The 17,486-nt window shown below is 32.1% G+C and overlaps 1 protein-coding gene across 2 annotated transcripts in view; it reads right to left on the reverse strand.

Annotated features, from left to right (window-relative positions):
• Positions 1-17,486, reverse strand: part of LOC145291508 (uncharacterized) — a 783,169-nt gene that overhangs the window by 703,574 nt on the left and 62,109 nt on the right. The window contains exon 1 of one of the 2 annotated variants that reach the window (XM_080137464.1): positions 11,620-11,771. The exons of the other annotated variant lie outside the window; for it this stretch is intronic. Within the exon in view, the coding sequence (XP_079993590.1) occupies positions 11,620-11,646 (27 nt within the window). The 5' untranslated portion in view covers positions 11,647-11,771. Of the gene's footprint in view, positions 1-11,619; positions 11,772-17,486 lie in introns of those variants that run through there. 2 annotated transcript variants of the gene reach the window in all.

The raw sequence follows: 17,486 nt of genomic DNA on the forward strand, positions 1-17,486 counted from the left end.
ATAATTCTTCAAGGTGAAAATGTTTTCTTTTGCATATTTTTAAAGCAAAATCAAAAAAAAAAAAAAAAAAAAAAGAAAAGAAAAAAGGAGGGGGGGAAAAAGAAGAAGAAAAAAATTCGGCCCATCCTTATTTTAATGCGTCCGTCAGATGAAAAGCGCTCGATTCGTATTCCATCGGACTTGGACATGAAAAGAATAGATTTTTATTCTACTTTTTTGGGGGAAGAAAAAACCACATTTAGACGGCCATTCAGAGAACTTTTCATTCTTTTCTTCACAGAGACAAATCTTCAGAAAGAACACAACAGACCAGAAGAATATTTGTAATCAGCCTGCATATATATTTGTTTATCTATAAAAAATAAATCTATATATTTATGCATATATATATATATATATTTATATATATATATGTATATTTATATATATTTATATATATATGTATATATATATATTTATATATATATATATATATATATATATATTTATATATATATATATTTATATATATATATATATATTTATATATATATATGCATAAATATATAAATATATATTTATCTTTATAGATGAATAAATAAATAATTTTTTTTCTGTTGGATATATGTTTCTATATATATTTATGAATATATTTATTTGTCATGTTTTTAGAAGACCAAATATTCACTCAAATGCACACAAAATAAAACAACAACTAAACAGAAAAAAAATATGAATCGTAAAACGCATCTTATGAATGCGCTGAGGTCAATCATCATCGATGAACTGGTTTCACTATAGATTTCGAGTTTTAAATCAGACCCTCTCCACTAGTAACCCAAGCATTTCCCTAAAAAAAAAAAAAATGGCTTCCCTCCGTACGAATGCGACATCGTGCTATGCACCACATACGCACGGACAAAAAACGTAACAGAAAAACAAACCATATGGTAAGCAGAAAATGAAATGAGAATAAAACAAAACAAAAACAGAAATTGTTTAATACAAATAATGCCCCGGGAACTCTTTAAATAATTGACTTTGCCTTTGTAATTCCTTCCTTGTTTTCTCTCTCTTAACAACATGCAGAAATTTAAATGTGACGCTAACAACCATCTTACTACCCAATCCTCCGTCTAGATTGCCCGATATAAATCTGACCTCTATCACAGTATCTCTTTGCTCTTCATTGGCAATGTGTTCTTTTTGAAGTGAAAAAAAAATGTATTTGTAACAGTCGCATAATTCAACAAGATGTAGAATAATTAATTTCTTTTTATTTTCATTTTTTTCTAATGTTTAATTATTTATAGTACGAGATGTTTTGACTGTTATTAAAAAAAAATGTTTTACAGTCTATTAAGAAATCAATATGATACATTAAGGATACATTCAAGAAAACTGTTTAATACAAATCACTGCAAAAAAATAAAATAAGGAATTAGTTATGACGTATTCTGTAAAATGAAAAAAAAAAAAAAAGACCGATAAATCAAATCAATTTCATTAACCAATAATGTAAATAACTATATAGATATACACTTTTTTTGTCATTCTTATGTTAATGAATAACACAATGCATTTTTTAGATTTTCAAGTTGTGCAGATGCAACGCATGAAACGATGAGGATGACTTATTCGAGTCGAAAGCTCGGATTATAAGAAATCTACACGTGCGGAAATTTAGATGTCTTGTATTCTTTGTCGCAACAATTTAAAAAATATTTTGATCTCTGAACGACTTTATTTCGATTCATCCGAAACATTAGTTTTTAACCACAATCAATCACAACGCAATCAGGTGAAAAAAGTTACTTTTACAGTAAGAAGATTATTTTATTCGTTACTAGCATTTCAGCCCGGCGTTGCCCGGGTGTTTGGAGGTGTATGTTGAGCAAAAAAAAAAAAAAAAAAAAAAAAGCGGTCAATTTTTTAAAACTTTGACCCCTATTATGGCCCCTTAACATTTATTGTTTTGGGATCAAATCAAGTTATTAAGTTAGATCCATGTCCAATGAACCTATATCTAAAATTTCAAGTGTTTGGACCCAAAATTGGCGGAGGAGTTTGGTAGAGTTCTCAAAGGTCAAATCGTTGAACTTTGACTCCTTAACAGCCAAATTTCTGGCCGAAAACGGATTACAAATATTTTCACAAATCTCAGTACCCTGTATATCAAATTTCGAGTCTGTAGACTGAAAATTGACAGAGTGATTGTGTAGGGAAATAGACACACAGACAGACACTTTCACTTTATATATATATATATATCGATTAATGCTTTAAGTGATGTAATAACACGATTTGTTTTCTCTCTCTCTCTCTCTCTCTCTCTCTATATATATATATATATATATATACTAGCTGTACCCGGTCACGCGTTGCTGTGGCTCAGTTTGTTAAAATGGAACACATGTGAAAGTAGAGAAAAGTTTTATTCTTTTTTTCAAGAGAATGTACAAATTATTTATTTTTTTTAACAGATGTTGAGAAAATAAACAGAAAAATACTTCCATCATTAATTATGCAAAAAAATAAATAAAATGTTGATTTAGTGTTTCAATATGCTTATAAATTACGATAAAACTTGCTGAGTATGCACTGTTTTACGGTTGTTGTAAAAATGGAACGGAAACTTAAATTTCGCTTCATTTTAATCTTTCTTAATTTTTTAATTGTGCCCCCACAAACGAATATAATCAAAACGGTAACATTCAACAATTGTACTTTATGTATATAAAACACAAAATGGGTGTTTATATTACTGTACACATAGATTCGAAAAAGTTGTCAAAAAACAAATATATAAATAAATGTTATCAAAGGCAAGATAAGTTACTTTTCTGCCAAACTGGATATATTTTTTGTGTTTTTATTCAATGTAACATATTTATTCAGCTCGAAAAACATACAGTGTTTACCGATGTATTCGAAAATTCAAGATGGCGTCTCACACCCTCTTTAACACCGTAAGTATGGAAAAAGGTGTTATAAATAAAAAACTATACAAAATACTATTAAAACCCGCCGAATATATGTCAACCTATGTCACGGTAACATATATTAAGCGAGTTTTTAACAGTATTTTATCCGGTTTTTTATTTATAACATCTTTTCCCACACTTACCGTGTTAAAGAGAGAATCAGACGCCATCTTGAATTTTCCAATACATCGGTAAACACTGTATGGTTTTAGAGCTGAATAAACATGTTACATTGAATAAAAACACGAAAAATATATCCAGTTTGGTAGAAAAGTAACTTATCTTGCCTTTGATAACATTTATTTGTTATATATTTCTTTTTGGACAACTTTTTCGAATCTATGTGTACAGTAATACAAACCCCACAAAATATTTATTAAAAAAAAAAAAATTTTTTTTAAAAGTTAATAACGAAAGGGAAAAAATTTCATTTTTAAACGAAAAAGTCAGTTTACCTAACTTACTGTGTTAATGCTATTTTTTTAAGCAAGAAAAAAAAAAAAGGTAAATATCCAGATACGCTACTACAGAACACCGACCACTCTAATTTGTTTTTTTTATAGGTAATTGAGGTCGCTGACAACGAATCTGATAGTCAAACTTGGGGCAAATTTACCGTTTGCATGGTATTTACCCCTGAACCCACGAACTTCTTTCCACCATTTTGCAGCATCCGTTTATGCTACGCGCATGCACGCTGTAGCATAAACGACGGCTTCACCAAGCAAACTATGTTGGGGGGAGGGGATTTTTTTTTCCAGGACATAGAATTTTCTAATTTTCAAAAATACATTATAGCGCTTTTTGGGTGGAAAATTTAAAATTAGCTGAAAAAGAAATAAAATAAGAAAAGGAAAGCACACCAAGTTGGAGTAGGGGGGGGTAATTTATCTGGTTTTTTTTTTACCTGGAACATCGAATTTTCAAATTTTCCGTAAGTAACGCACTGACATTTACCAATTAGAACACCATTTAACATTTTCCGAAGATTTTACTTTGTACATTGGGGGCGCGAGCGGGGGGGGGGATGTGATGTTGGCGCGCGCGCGCCTCAACATCACATCCCCCCCCAACAAATTAGAGCGGTCGGTGTTCTGTAGTAGCGTATCTGGATATTTACCAAAAAAAAAAAAAAATTTAGGTTTGGCTATAAATTCCTAAACTCATTTCACCCTAAATAATTTAGGTGACTGAAATAGGAATCTAATTGAATCTTTAATTTCCTGAATAGTATCCGATAATTCATTTTTCTTCGAGTTATATCGAATACATTAATACGGACTTTAGGGGCTTTTTTCGTAATGTTACTGTAAAAATTATTTTTTATTGTTACAAATTACGATACTTTAAAAAAAGCAAAAATAAATTCTTGCGTTTTTTATTTACTACTGAAAACCATAACTTTAGTAAAGGTATTCTTTGTTTAAACAAAATAAAACATTTTCACTAAGAGTTAAGTAAAAATAATTAGTTCATTATATTTTGCGATCATTATTTGAAAAATACTGCAATTTTCATTAAAATTCGTTAATTTCCTGATTTTTGGTGAATTTTTAAGTAAAGGGAGGAATCAAAATATGTATACACTTTGAGCGTCGGCATTCATTTTGCGACCATGTGTGGTTAATTTAAATTAAAGTTCAATCACATGGTTACATTATCAATAAACCCATTGAAAATTTACCGATATTGTAAGCACATTCTGTTTACATTAAGCCTGTAGTGTTTTTTTAGTGATGCAATGTTGTCAACTGAGATTTAAAAAAAAACCGCGAGATCAGGAGAAAGAAATGTCCAGAAAATCGCTAGCCAGTTTGGCAGAAAAGTAACTTATCTTGCCTTTGATAACATTTATTTGTTATATATTTATTTTTTGACAACTTTTTCGAATCTATGTGTACAGTAATACAAACCCGTGTACAGTAATACAAACTCCTTCGGGGAGATTGGAATGCCCCCCCCCCTAAAATGTACTTGGAAAAATCGATTTTATAGTGAGATTTAAGAATGGTTAGTCGAAAAGAAGGTGAAAAACAAAACAAATAATCAATAAATAATTGTTACCAAAGGCAATAAATGCTACTTTTTTTTTACTTACATGAATGAGTTTATTTTATGTTTTAAAGTATTTTCAAGCAATCTAATGCGGGTGTCTGGGTGCCAAATACCTCCAGATTTTCTAGAATTTCCCGCTAGATTGTAAACGAAATCTCCAGATCTAGCAGGAAAACCGCTAAATTGTAACACTGGTCACGTGACAGGAAGCGGTAATAAATAATTGTCCCTAAATAAAAAAAATGGCCTCTCGGTACAAAGAAATCCAGCTATTTATCATAGAAAAATTAAGTATAATGTTATAATTAAAAAGAAATATATAAAACACACATGGATGTAGTAAACATATTATACCAAAACGTGGAAGCCATCCGTCCAGTGGTTTTTTAGACAATTAACTCCGAACGAACCAACATTTACATTTATATATATATATATATATATATATATATATATATATGTGTGTGTGTGTGTGTGTGTGTGTGTGTGTGTGTGTGTGTGTGTGTGTATTTATTTGTGTGTGTTCGAACGTTCTGTTCGAGCATAAAAATAAATTTGCCATAGTCACGTGCGTTTTCGACTTCCATAAGTCGTCTTCAGGCGAGTGGTGAATTAAAAATTCCGTTTGATAAATTTATTGAAAGTCAATTGAAATCGTTTAAAATCATTAAAAGCACTTAAGCGTGACTTCCCCTTCATATTGGGTCTGGTTGATGATCGGTTTGTTCATGCAAATGAAGTGCTTCAATGATTAGGAGGTGCTTATCACAATGTGAGACGGCTAAAATAGCAGTGTTGTAATTAATATGGTCCTAAATTCGTTTTTGAGGATGTCATGTGCAGCAAGGGGCTGGTAAATGGAACAGTTCGGGGAAAACAGGTAGAATGTTAGCCGGCGTGATATACTGGTTTTATTCATGCCGATGTACGAGTTGTTTTTGGAGGCAAATTCTCCTATAGGGCAACAACGTTCGAACATTGGCCCGCCAAAAAGAAAAAATGGATTGCAAGAAAAACAAAGAGGAATTATCTCTGCCGTTCAACGAAATATGAATAAGAGAAAAAATGCCGCCCAAATTAGTATCTATACTCCTATATCTTTTTTTTTTAGTGTGTATTGGTATTCACATTAAAACCATTTTTTCTATTTATTTAAACAGAAAATACAACTTTATTATATATGGGTCGTGAAATTGCATTAATCTGCAAAAGATCTACCTAATTTGCATATTCTTTTAAACATTCATTTTAATTAATTTCATATCAGATTTTTCGGTTTTCTTATGGGATGATCATATTTAGTTAACTATTACGTGTAATTATATTCATGCAGATATTCTACATGATTTATACTTGCATAATATTTGGGTAAAAAGGTTCTAGTAAACACAAACCTCTTTCTATATATATTTATGTATGCGTATATATATTTGTTTAAAATGTTTTGTCTACCATACTCCTGTCAGTTTTTGGTCTACAGACATGAAACTTAATATATAGGGTATTCGAACCCATACGAAACTTTATCCTTGCGTTTTAGCCAGGGAAAATCGGTGCAAAAGTGTGAAAATTGAAAAAAAAAAAAAATGGAATTTGCCAGGTGACAGTCGAACGAAAGCATTACGAATATGCATGCGTAACGTAATAGCTATTGGTTCATGTTTTAATTTTTAGTTTTGCAGCAAACACATTTTCATAGCAAAGGCATTAACCTCAAAGGAAAAAGTAAGTCTTAAGCTAAACGTTTTGATTTCGATTCTCGGTGGCGGGCACGAGTCATTTAAAAAAAAAAAAACTTTTTAAATCATTACTATATATTGGGTCCCATATGATATAATAAGTATGCAATCTGCATTAATCAAAATAGCGTATTAAACATAGTTTACGACTGGGCAATGCCGGGCGCCCTGCTTGTATATATATATAAATATATAAAAAAGGAACTATGAAAATGAAATATGTGTGTGTGTGAATTCGTTCCCGATTTTTTAAAATTTCACCCGAAGGTATTTGATGTATCTAGGAGTGTTCTTATGTAGGGTTTGTATCGGAATGTCTCCGATATATATCGAAAAATCAAAAAGATCTCATTATAGAAAGAAACATTCCGTTTTTGACGAAAATTAACACTTTTATACAACCTAATATCACAAGTGCATTTGAAAAGTTTTATCACTATACTTGATTTTGCATTTTAAACTTGAAGCCATTATTTACAGATAATTTTATAAAATCAACAATAGATTCTCTAGAGTTCAATGTGGATTACAATGTTTTGTAGACTAAGTAGGAAGACAAGTGAAGCTTCCCTCCAGGTATATTGCGGGGGCGGGGTAACTAAAGCAGGTACTCAATCGATTTGATTAGAAAAAAATGTGCGAGTTCACCGATTTCGATGACAAAGTATGCGAAGGTAGAACATTTGTTGATTCTCATTCAATCCCGGACAACAAGTGTATATATATCTCAGGCATATATGCACATATTTACGCTTTATATATATATATATATATATATATATACACTTGTGCCCGATATTATTCATACCCCTCGGATCTTTGAGATTTCTATAAGAATATTGCTCAAACCAGAAGATAGACAATATTAAAGGGATTTCAAACAATAAATCAAGCATAAGCATTTAATTTAAACTCAACAAATAAATAAATTATGCAAGTTTGAAGCATTATACTAAGAAAAACAATAATGGCACTAGTCCAAAATTATTCATACCTCTCTTACTAATAGTCAATAGCATGCCCTTTATTCTTAATAACTGCCTGTAACCGTTTTGGATATTTATCAACAAGGTTTTTACAAGCATCAGCACTGATTTTTGACCATTCTTCAATGCAGTAGTTCTCTTAATCCCTCAAATTTCTAGGTTTCCGCTTTTTAACCTCAGTTTTCAATATGTGCCAGAGGTTTTCGATAGGGTTCAGGTCAGGACTCTGGCTAGGCCATTCCAAAACATTAATGTGATTATCCTCAAACCATTTCTTGACTATTTTGGCAGTATGCTTTGGATCATTATCCTGTTGAAGGACCCAGTTTGGTCCTAAATGGAGCTTCTCCGCATCCTGTCTAATGTTTTTCTGGAGTATCTCCAAATATTGCTCCTTCTTCATGGTTCCATCTATCTTGATCAATCTACCTGGACCACTAGCCGAAAAGGAGCCCCAAAACATTAGGCTACCACCACCATGTTTCACCGTGGGTATGGTGTTCTTTGGGTTGTAAGCTTCTCCTTTCTTCCTCCAAACGTAAGAAGTATCCATATGGCCAAACAATTCAATTTTTGTTTCGTCAGTCCACAAAATACTTGAGAAAACGGACTCTGGAGAATTCACATGGGTCCTAGCAAACTTTAGACGTGCTGCAAGGCGTTTTCCGGTGTGCAATGGAGTCCTTCTTGGTCTTCTTCCTTTCAGACCATTTTCATGCAGAGTCCTTTGCAATGTTTGCCTTGATATTTTTATGCCAGAAGACTCCAGATTTTCTAAAATGTCCTTAGTAGTGGTGGTTGGATTTGCATTAACACTTCTTACAATATTCCTGGTGGCTCTAGCAGACAGTTTCCTTTTCCTTCCTCTACCAATCAAGTTGTTTGTTGTGTGGTGGCTCTGGAATTTTTTGATGATGCTCTGTACTGTTGCTGTAGGGACCTCAAATTTCTTGGAAATTGACTTGTAACTTAAACCATCCTTATGTGAATTCACAATTTTAGTCCTAAGATCATTACTAAGCTCTTTTTTCTTCCCCATTCTAATAATTTTTATTCTTTTTTTTTGGTTTTCAGTTGATATCATTTTAATTTCTGAAAAATGCAAAAAACGAAATGAAATTAATCAAAGGTTGTATAAAAGCATTCAAAATAAGAATCAAACAGGAAACAAACAGTCAGAAACTCGATTAATACTGAAAAAATAAGGGGGTATGATTATTTTTTAACATTGCAGATTTTATAAATAGCTGTATATTTCTTTTATTACAAGTATCCCGAGATTTTAAAATGACGAAAATGATCAGAAGAGGTTTATTAAGAATATGTATCAATATGGACGTAAACAATAAATTCTTACAAAGTTACACCTAATAAACTCAATTTTCAAGAGGGGGTATGAATAATATCGGGCACAAGTGTATATATATATATATATATATATATATATATATATATATATATATATATATATATATATATATATATATAACACTTTCATATACAGGTAATCATTAGGGCCGTGACAATAGCATATATTTTTCAGTTTTTTGACTCTTGATTATATATATGTTAACATCGTCTATGTTTTTATATAGACTGATGTGGTTCTCGGTTGATTAAGTGTGTCTAACTGTGTCAGATATATACTCCGGAGTTAAAAGAATGAAAAGAATATTCTGTTGTCACAGTCCTAGTAATCATATATTATTCATATATGCACACGCAAACACGCATGTGTGTGTGTGTATATATATATATATATATATATATATATATATATAATCTTATATGTACACACACAAAATTAAAATATATATACTTTGATATATATATATATATATATATGTATATATATATGTATATATATATACACACACTCACTCATATATTGGTATACGTTTTATTTATTTTATTCAGGTATCGCTACACAATCATGAGTATATTTCAGTCAACTAGTTATAAATATCTAGAGGCATCATCAAGCTTTTCCAAGAATTCAAATATTTATACATAATATACATGTATACAATATGTATGTATGTGTGTGTGTGTGTATATATATATATATGTATACATATGTGCATGCATATTCATATAAACGTATATTTATATATACGCAACTATTGTTGTATCTTTATGCATATCTACACAAATACACATTATTATTTATATACATATATATATATTTATACAATTATCAATATGCACATACATACACTCATAATTATGCATACATTTATTTATGCATGTAAACACTTTCTTACATGTACAATCACTTATCCATCGTTATGTATGTGTATGTATATGCATTTGTGTGTATCGTTATGGATTGTACATGTCTTGTAGCCACATTCTCATTCCTGTGTGCGTGTGTTTGCAAGTATACATATAATATTTATATATAAATATATCCGTATCTTTTGCAAATGTTGAATAATCCATTTTTTTTGTTCATTACGAACGGAATGAAACAGTTTAATTGTACGTTGACATTGTTTACAATTTGAAAAAACAAAACAAAAAAACAAAAAACAAAACCAAAGAAAAAACAAACAAAACAAAAAAAACAAACGAACAAAAGATTAACATTGCTTAACACTCAATGCAATGAAGTGTTTGATAAACAACACGTGAACTTTCGGTACGGCTTGGACCCGCATCCATCGTCATTGCACGTGCATATGTTTTCTTTTCTGTTTCGTTAGTATTGCGTGCATCTGTCATTCGAACTTCACAAATAAACAGCAGGAACTATATGAAACGAAGTTTGGCTCACACACACAGTGGTGATTATTAGCGTAGACTCTAAATTCAGCATGCCAGGTTCGATTTCTCTACAGGCTTTGACATCACTTTTTCACTAATACCCTTAAGAAATGTATAGCTATAGATTAAAGAGTAGAGTAGACTAGACTCCAAAGCCATGGTTGTGCAACTAGCCTAGGATAGGATAGGGTAAGGAAACTCCGAAATAGCATCGATCTTTCCCTACTTATCCCAGTGTTTCTAATTGCTCTGGATTTCTCCTTGCCAACGGACTCAAGCAATGCCGCTTCTAATCCTTGCTAAACTCCTCTCAAAAGTACGACATTTATTGTTTTTGGAGACTGAAAGGAAGCCAACAGAAAGATACATATACATATATATTTTACACACGTTTTGATCTTTTTTTTTATTTAGTTGACAAGAAAGCGTTTTTTTTTTTTGTCAATGTCACCGATACGTAAATATTTAGAACTAATGCAAAAAAGAAAAATATATAATTTGTTTTAAAAGTTAGTAAATGGACTATGTATCTTGCTAAATTTAAAATAAATTAATATTTATTGTTTTTTTTTTTACCATTATATATGTAATTCCTTTTTTTACGGATAAGTTTTGCAAAATTCCGGTGAAGTTCGCGAAAAAAAAAATTTTCAGCGTAAGAATTTCTTTGCATTTCATTTTTCTTACACTTCGTGTGTGCATATATATATATATATATATATATATATATATATATATATATAAAATAAACATGTTTTATTAACTATTTGCTCATATATATATTATATATATATATATATATATATATTATATATATATATATATAGAGAGAGAGAGAGAGAGAGAGACACTAGCACCCCCCCCCCCCAAAAAAAAAAAAGAAAAATAGATGACTAAACAAGATTAGCTTCTGCTAGGTAGGTAAAAATCGTTCGCAAAATGAACTGCTGGTAAGTAGCAAGATACACAGACCACACATACACACACACACACACACACACACACACACACACACACACATATATATATATATATATATATATATATATATATATATATATATATATATATATACATTATTTATTAGTGAGTAAGTAAGTAAGTAAGTACCTGAACGGCTACTGCAACTGCGGCCATATATATTACTACTACTTAATAATAGTAGTAGTAGTATCTTGGAGTTGTCATCTTCGCAACGCTTGTAGAGTGTTAATAGTATTAGTAGTCCTGGAAAAACGGAACGAACTAGCAATTACTAGTTCTTTAGTAAATTACCTATCGTACAATAAATACATAGCTCACACTCTCACTCTGGTGAAGAACTGAGAGAAAGCGAGAGATGGAGAAGGTGGGGGGGCATCTCAAGAGCTTAGTATTACTCAAACTACTACTACTACTACTATTGGTAGTCTCTTCTTCTTCGCCGTTTCCTTCTCCTACACCCATATCCTCTTCTCTCTATTTCGTGATGGTAAGCTCTTCTTCTCTTTGGTGCGCATGTACGTATGGTGTCGTAGACAAGTCGATACTTTTTACTTACGATTGGGACAACCAAACTAAACTACCTATCCTGCTTACTTACCGGAGAGAAAGAGACATTTGAACGGACGGATAATGCAGGAGCCCCCGCCCCTCTCCCACACATTGATTTTTTTTTTCTTATTTTACTATTTTATTTTCTTCAGTAATCTATCGAGCCACGGATAAAAAAGTAAATACTAAATTATTTGTTCAATTTTTAAAGGTGTGTAGTTTTATCTGTAAGTTCAACGTAAAATGATATCCAACTTGATTTTTTTTTCTGTCGGCATCAGTCACCCAAACATAAAAACGAAAACAAAACAAAAAACCCTTTTTGAAATTCCGAGTATTTGTGAAGGAGAGGGAATACCTATTTGCTAGCCTCCCGACGAGGACAGAGTTAGTCACTGTGTCGATTTTTAATATGGGGGAAAAATCAAACTCCCTCAAAAGGTGCATTTTGGATTGGGATAAAAATTGCCTTAGTATAGAAAGATTTCATTCCACTCACTGACGTCCCGTGGATAGAAAAGGTGAAGTTTAGTAACAGAACAGATACTGCACTTGGCTCCTAGAAAACGAGGGGTTCATTTTACGTTAAAGTTACATTTCAGACTAATATCACTGGAAAAATAAAACCGTGAAAAAATACTTCCATCAAATAATGTGAGGGTTTGGTACCAATCGAAGATTTTTTAAACCATAAATATTTTAGATAGTAAATTCTGAAGAAGTCTACACCGGATTCTGCGAGGGGGGGGGGATTTTGTATTTTGCGTTAGATTCGCATGACAAACTGAACACCCACTTAAAATTTGAACAAAATTTAAAAAATAAATAAATAGAATTAATAAACATACCATAATTTAAAATTTGGTTGCTTAATCGATAATAACCGAAGTTGTTCTTACAAAAAAGTTTACAACAATTTCTAGAGAGGCCGAAAGTTGAATGAATACGTTTGCCGACATGTGATATTTCTAACCTTAATATATACTAGTATATAAGACTGCTAGTGCAGTTATACTAACCCGACCAGTTTTTGCTCCCTACCCTCCTTAGATCATCCCTTCTTTTCTATTCTTTGAATGGCAACGCACTTGTAAATAATCAGACTTAATCTTTTCAGCGAATCTCTGTAACTATTGAGCGTTTCGTGTTCGTTAATTCTACGAAACAGTTCAGCCGAAAAGTTATAAAAGCAACTAGTAGCAGTACTCAACAAGTTAGTACAACTAGCAGTCCTCCTGCACTACTTTTACTCGATGTAAAAATAAGTTAGTTCTGTCACGAAAACCAAAGTCAATGCAGACGCTCAGCTTTACATATAGAACTACAGTTGGGAACTCTAAGATTAATAAAACTTTTCTACCGACTTTCGATCTTGACTTAAAAGAACTTTCCTGTTTTGCCAAACTAAATGGTTATGATACTGCGAAACAGTCCACACACACACACACACACACACACACACACACACACACACATTGTGTGTGCGCGTGCGTTTTGGCGATGTAAATAATTTTAAAATTAAGTTTCAAATAAAGAGCATGCACAAAGGTATTATAGTTTTTTACAGCTGATTCAAAGGAGTGTTTATTTTAAGTCAGTGTTTAAATGGTCTAAATTGCTAAAACGCATTAGTGATATTTGCAATTTTATTCATTGGGAGTTTTCTAGAGGATTTAATTTGAGGGTACATGTATATCTGTATATATATAGGTACACGTGTAATATACGTATGTAATCTTTCTCCATTATATATATATATATATATATATATATATATATATATATATAGGTTTATATAAGTATGTACATGCACGTGTGTGCATTCTGTAAATCCTACAGTATATTTTTGGAGCAGATGCTACTTTTTAAACGGAGGGTATCAATGTTTTGCGTCGACAAATTCTGTATTACAGTTTTATCTGGTCTTTTGGCTAAGATAAAGATTGATTTAAAACCATTTGGTGATATTTTAATTGTTAAGCCCATAGAGTAAATGTGGTATTGTGGTTGAAGTTATGGAAATGTAATGTATTAAAAAAAAATAAAATAAAGAAAGGAACAGCGCTTCAACGAATGGCTAAAATGCCTCTTAAAGACAAAGGATGACCATCGTCTGTCTCACTCCCTACACTTTTGATGGTTTTGTGTCTAAGTTCTAAGTAAAACTGATTTTTATTTGCACATAAATAATTCAAACTCTAGTATCTAATCAGTAGGAGGTCAACCTCCTAGGCGTTACCTTTTCTTTTCAGCAGGATAGTGCGCGATATGCGCACTTATTTTTGAAGGAGTGCCGATTGTACTAGTTTTGTCCCTATCTAAGTCATTTTTTTTTATAGTGAGGAAAATCCGACTTTCCAGGGCCTATAGTACTTAAAATATCTCCGAAGTGTTTGCTCTTTTAAAATCGTATTTCCCAGAAGTATAAATTTTTACAAATTCATTGATAGTGGGAAGTGACTTTTATTTTAGCTAGATCAGAATACTACGCAGGTTATTTGCGTTTCCAGTTCAGAGCACCGTCCTTTTAGGGAACTGAATTCGCCCCGCATTAAAAAAACTGGCTTGTATCTAACTTTGCCTTAGTGGGGAGGCAAGGAAGCTTGGTAGTTAATTCAGGAAGATGCCACCCTCCCTTCTCCTCTTCCTTCAACATTTATTTTTGGTGTGGGCACATCTTTTTGTAATTTTTTGCTTTCTGGCTAGTATTGTGATGTGCACCCAGTGTCCGAACAAGATATGAAGAGAACAACATCATTGACGACTGCTTATTCCCGTTTATTACAGGTGAAATAAAAAAAAAACAAGGTAAAAGCAAAAAGGATGTACTACCCGCCATGCGTCTTGGGACCCAATTTCACTTCCATCACAAAAACAAAAATAACTAAAATAAGATGTCTGCTTCTTCTTCTTCAAGACATTAAAAAAGCCTTTTTTGTGCTGCCTTTTTCGGCGTCTCAGGCAGTTTTATTTATTTATTTATTTTTGTTGGGGGCGAAACACAAACGCTAGTAGTGTACTCGCACTGAGCGCGGAAATGGGACGAATTATCCACTATTTTTTCATCCGACGCGCGTGCGCATGCGTGCTCTCTCTCTCTCTCTCTCACACACACACACACACACACACACACACACACACACACACACACACACACATTTTAATATTTTGTGAGATTTTAAAAGTTGGACCGAAATAGCATTTAAACTGACATAAAAATCTATTTTATACTAGCCAATTTACATTTGTTATTTTGTACCATGTTATTGGCACTATATAGCACTTTTCCACAGTCCCATCCGCAAAACTTTATTAATATTTTTAATTTAGACCGAACCCCCCCCAAAACAAAACAAAACAAAACAAAAAAATGATTTTTAATTGAAGAATATAAAAATATTTGTCTCACAACTAAAATGTATTTTTTTCTGTATAAGTTTTTTAAAAATGTAAAAAAGAAAAGAAAAGAAAAAAAAACAAAGAATAAAAACTAAGACGACTTCACTGCACCCTGGAAAACATTTGGTAGGTGTCTATCTATAGGATAAAAAGAAAGTAATTGACAGCTTTTTTTTTTTTTTTTGATTTGGGACAGTAAATGTTAATGGACTATATTGCCCTTATTTTTTTAAGGCGCAAAAGGACTAGCCCCTACACTCACTGAAAGTAAATGTTCCCAAACATTCAAAACTACTAGACAGATATTTATAAAATTTTGTAAATAAATATCCAGCATGGGAACAGATATAATCTGTTGTGTAATATTTTGATCACAGAAGGTACAATAATATCGTGGGGTCTGCGTTTGCACCAGACATCTAAAATCGAGATACGAACAATCATAAGCAAACTTTTAACCATATCTCTTATCTTCCTTATATTCTTATATGAATATTTTATTTGTGTGTGTGTGTGTGTGTGTGTGTGTAAAGTAAAGCGCCACACTTTGTAAACAGGAATTGATCTCTCTAGGCAGTCGATAGTTTAACCAAATTATAATTTTCTTTACGCTCGTTGTGGACAAAGTCTTCCAAACAACTGTGTTTCTAATCTCAATTTGAAAAACTCGTCATGTCTAGTTCAACTGAAGATTATTATATATACGCAAACACAATAAACAAAAATAGATATTAAAGCTAAATGCACACATGTCAAGTTTGATCTCTGATCTGCTTTTAAAATATTTTGTTTATCTTCTATCTCTTCTTATATAAAAGTAACTCTGTGTGTGTGTGTGTGTGTGTGTAGGAGTTCGTTTCCTATGGACTCGAAAACCGCTGGGCCGATTTTTACGAAATTTCACACAAATGTATTTTATGTATATAATAATGTTCTTAAATAGGTTTTGTATCGGAAGGTTTTCGATAAGTATCGATGATCGAAAACTCCGATGAAAGAAAGAACAGGCGATTTTGACCAAAGTTAACACCTTATACAGGCTAACATCACATTTGAGAAGCTTTATTACCACAAAAGTCGAATTGCCCAACGTATAAAATCAACAGTGGCTTCTTTCATATGACAGGGACGCGTCTGAAATGAATGTATTTGTTTAAGGCGCAATTGTACCATGATTTTTTCATTCTAAACTTAAATTCAAGCCATTATCACCGTACAAACAGAAAGGCCAAGCATATAAAATCAACAGTAAGTTCTTTGATATGGCAGGGCGTGTTCGAAATGAATGTTTCTGTTTAGTGCACAATTGAATCATAATACTCGACTTTTGCATTTTAAACTTTAATTCAAGCCACTATGTATAAAATTAGTTTTTATAAAATCAACAATATGTTCTCTACAGTGCAATGTAGACTATACAGTATTGTGGACTGCAGGGAGGCATGGGAAGCTTCCTCTTGGTGCACCGTGATGAGCCCCTAACTAGAGCAGGCAATTGATTGATTTGATTGAAAAATGTTCGATTTCACCGATTTCGATGAAAATAAAAATATGGGAGTATGAAAGATTCGTTGGTCAATATCGGGCAACGTCGGGTTCCTTACTAGTTCATTATTATGCACTTTTTTGTACAGATTAAGAAATATCACGTTTTAATCAAAATACTAGTTAATTGAAAAAAAACAAAAACAATTGTACTTGGTGGTTATAAGAACACAAAAATCGCAAAGACTAGATATTAACAAAACTTATTACCAAGGTGCATACAAAATTCCAGCCAGATGAGCCCAGTACTATCCGAGAAAAGGTGAGAGTAAATATGATATTGTGATGCCTAGTCCTATTAATTCATAACTGTGTATCGAACGTATACCATAATACTTAGTTCTATACAGGGCAATGTATACTACAATGTATTGTATACCATAATACATAGTTCGCTGCACCTCATCATCACAAAGGTCTAAATAAAATTCCAGTTAGACCGACCCAGTATTTGTCGAGAAAAAGTGGAATGGACAGATAGATAGAGAGACTAAGATACG

The sequence above is a fragment of the Euprymna scolopes genome, chromosome 2, assembly GCF_053919585.1.
Source record: "Euprymna scolopes isolate OS-2025 chromosome 2, ASM5391958v1, whole genome shotgun sequence".
Classification (NCBI taxonomy): Eukaryota; Metazoa; Mollusca; class Cephalopoda; order Sepiida; family Sepiolidae; genus Euprymna; species Euprymna scolopes.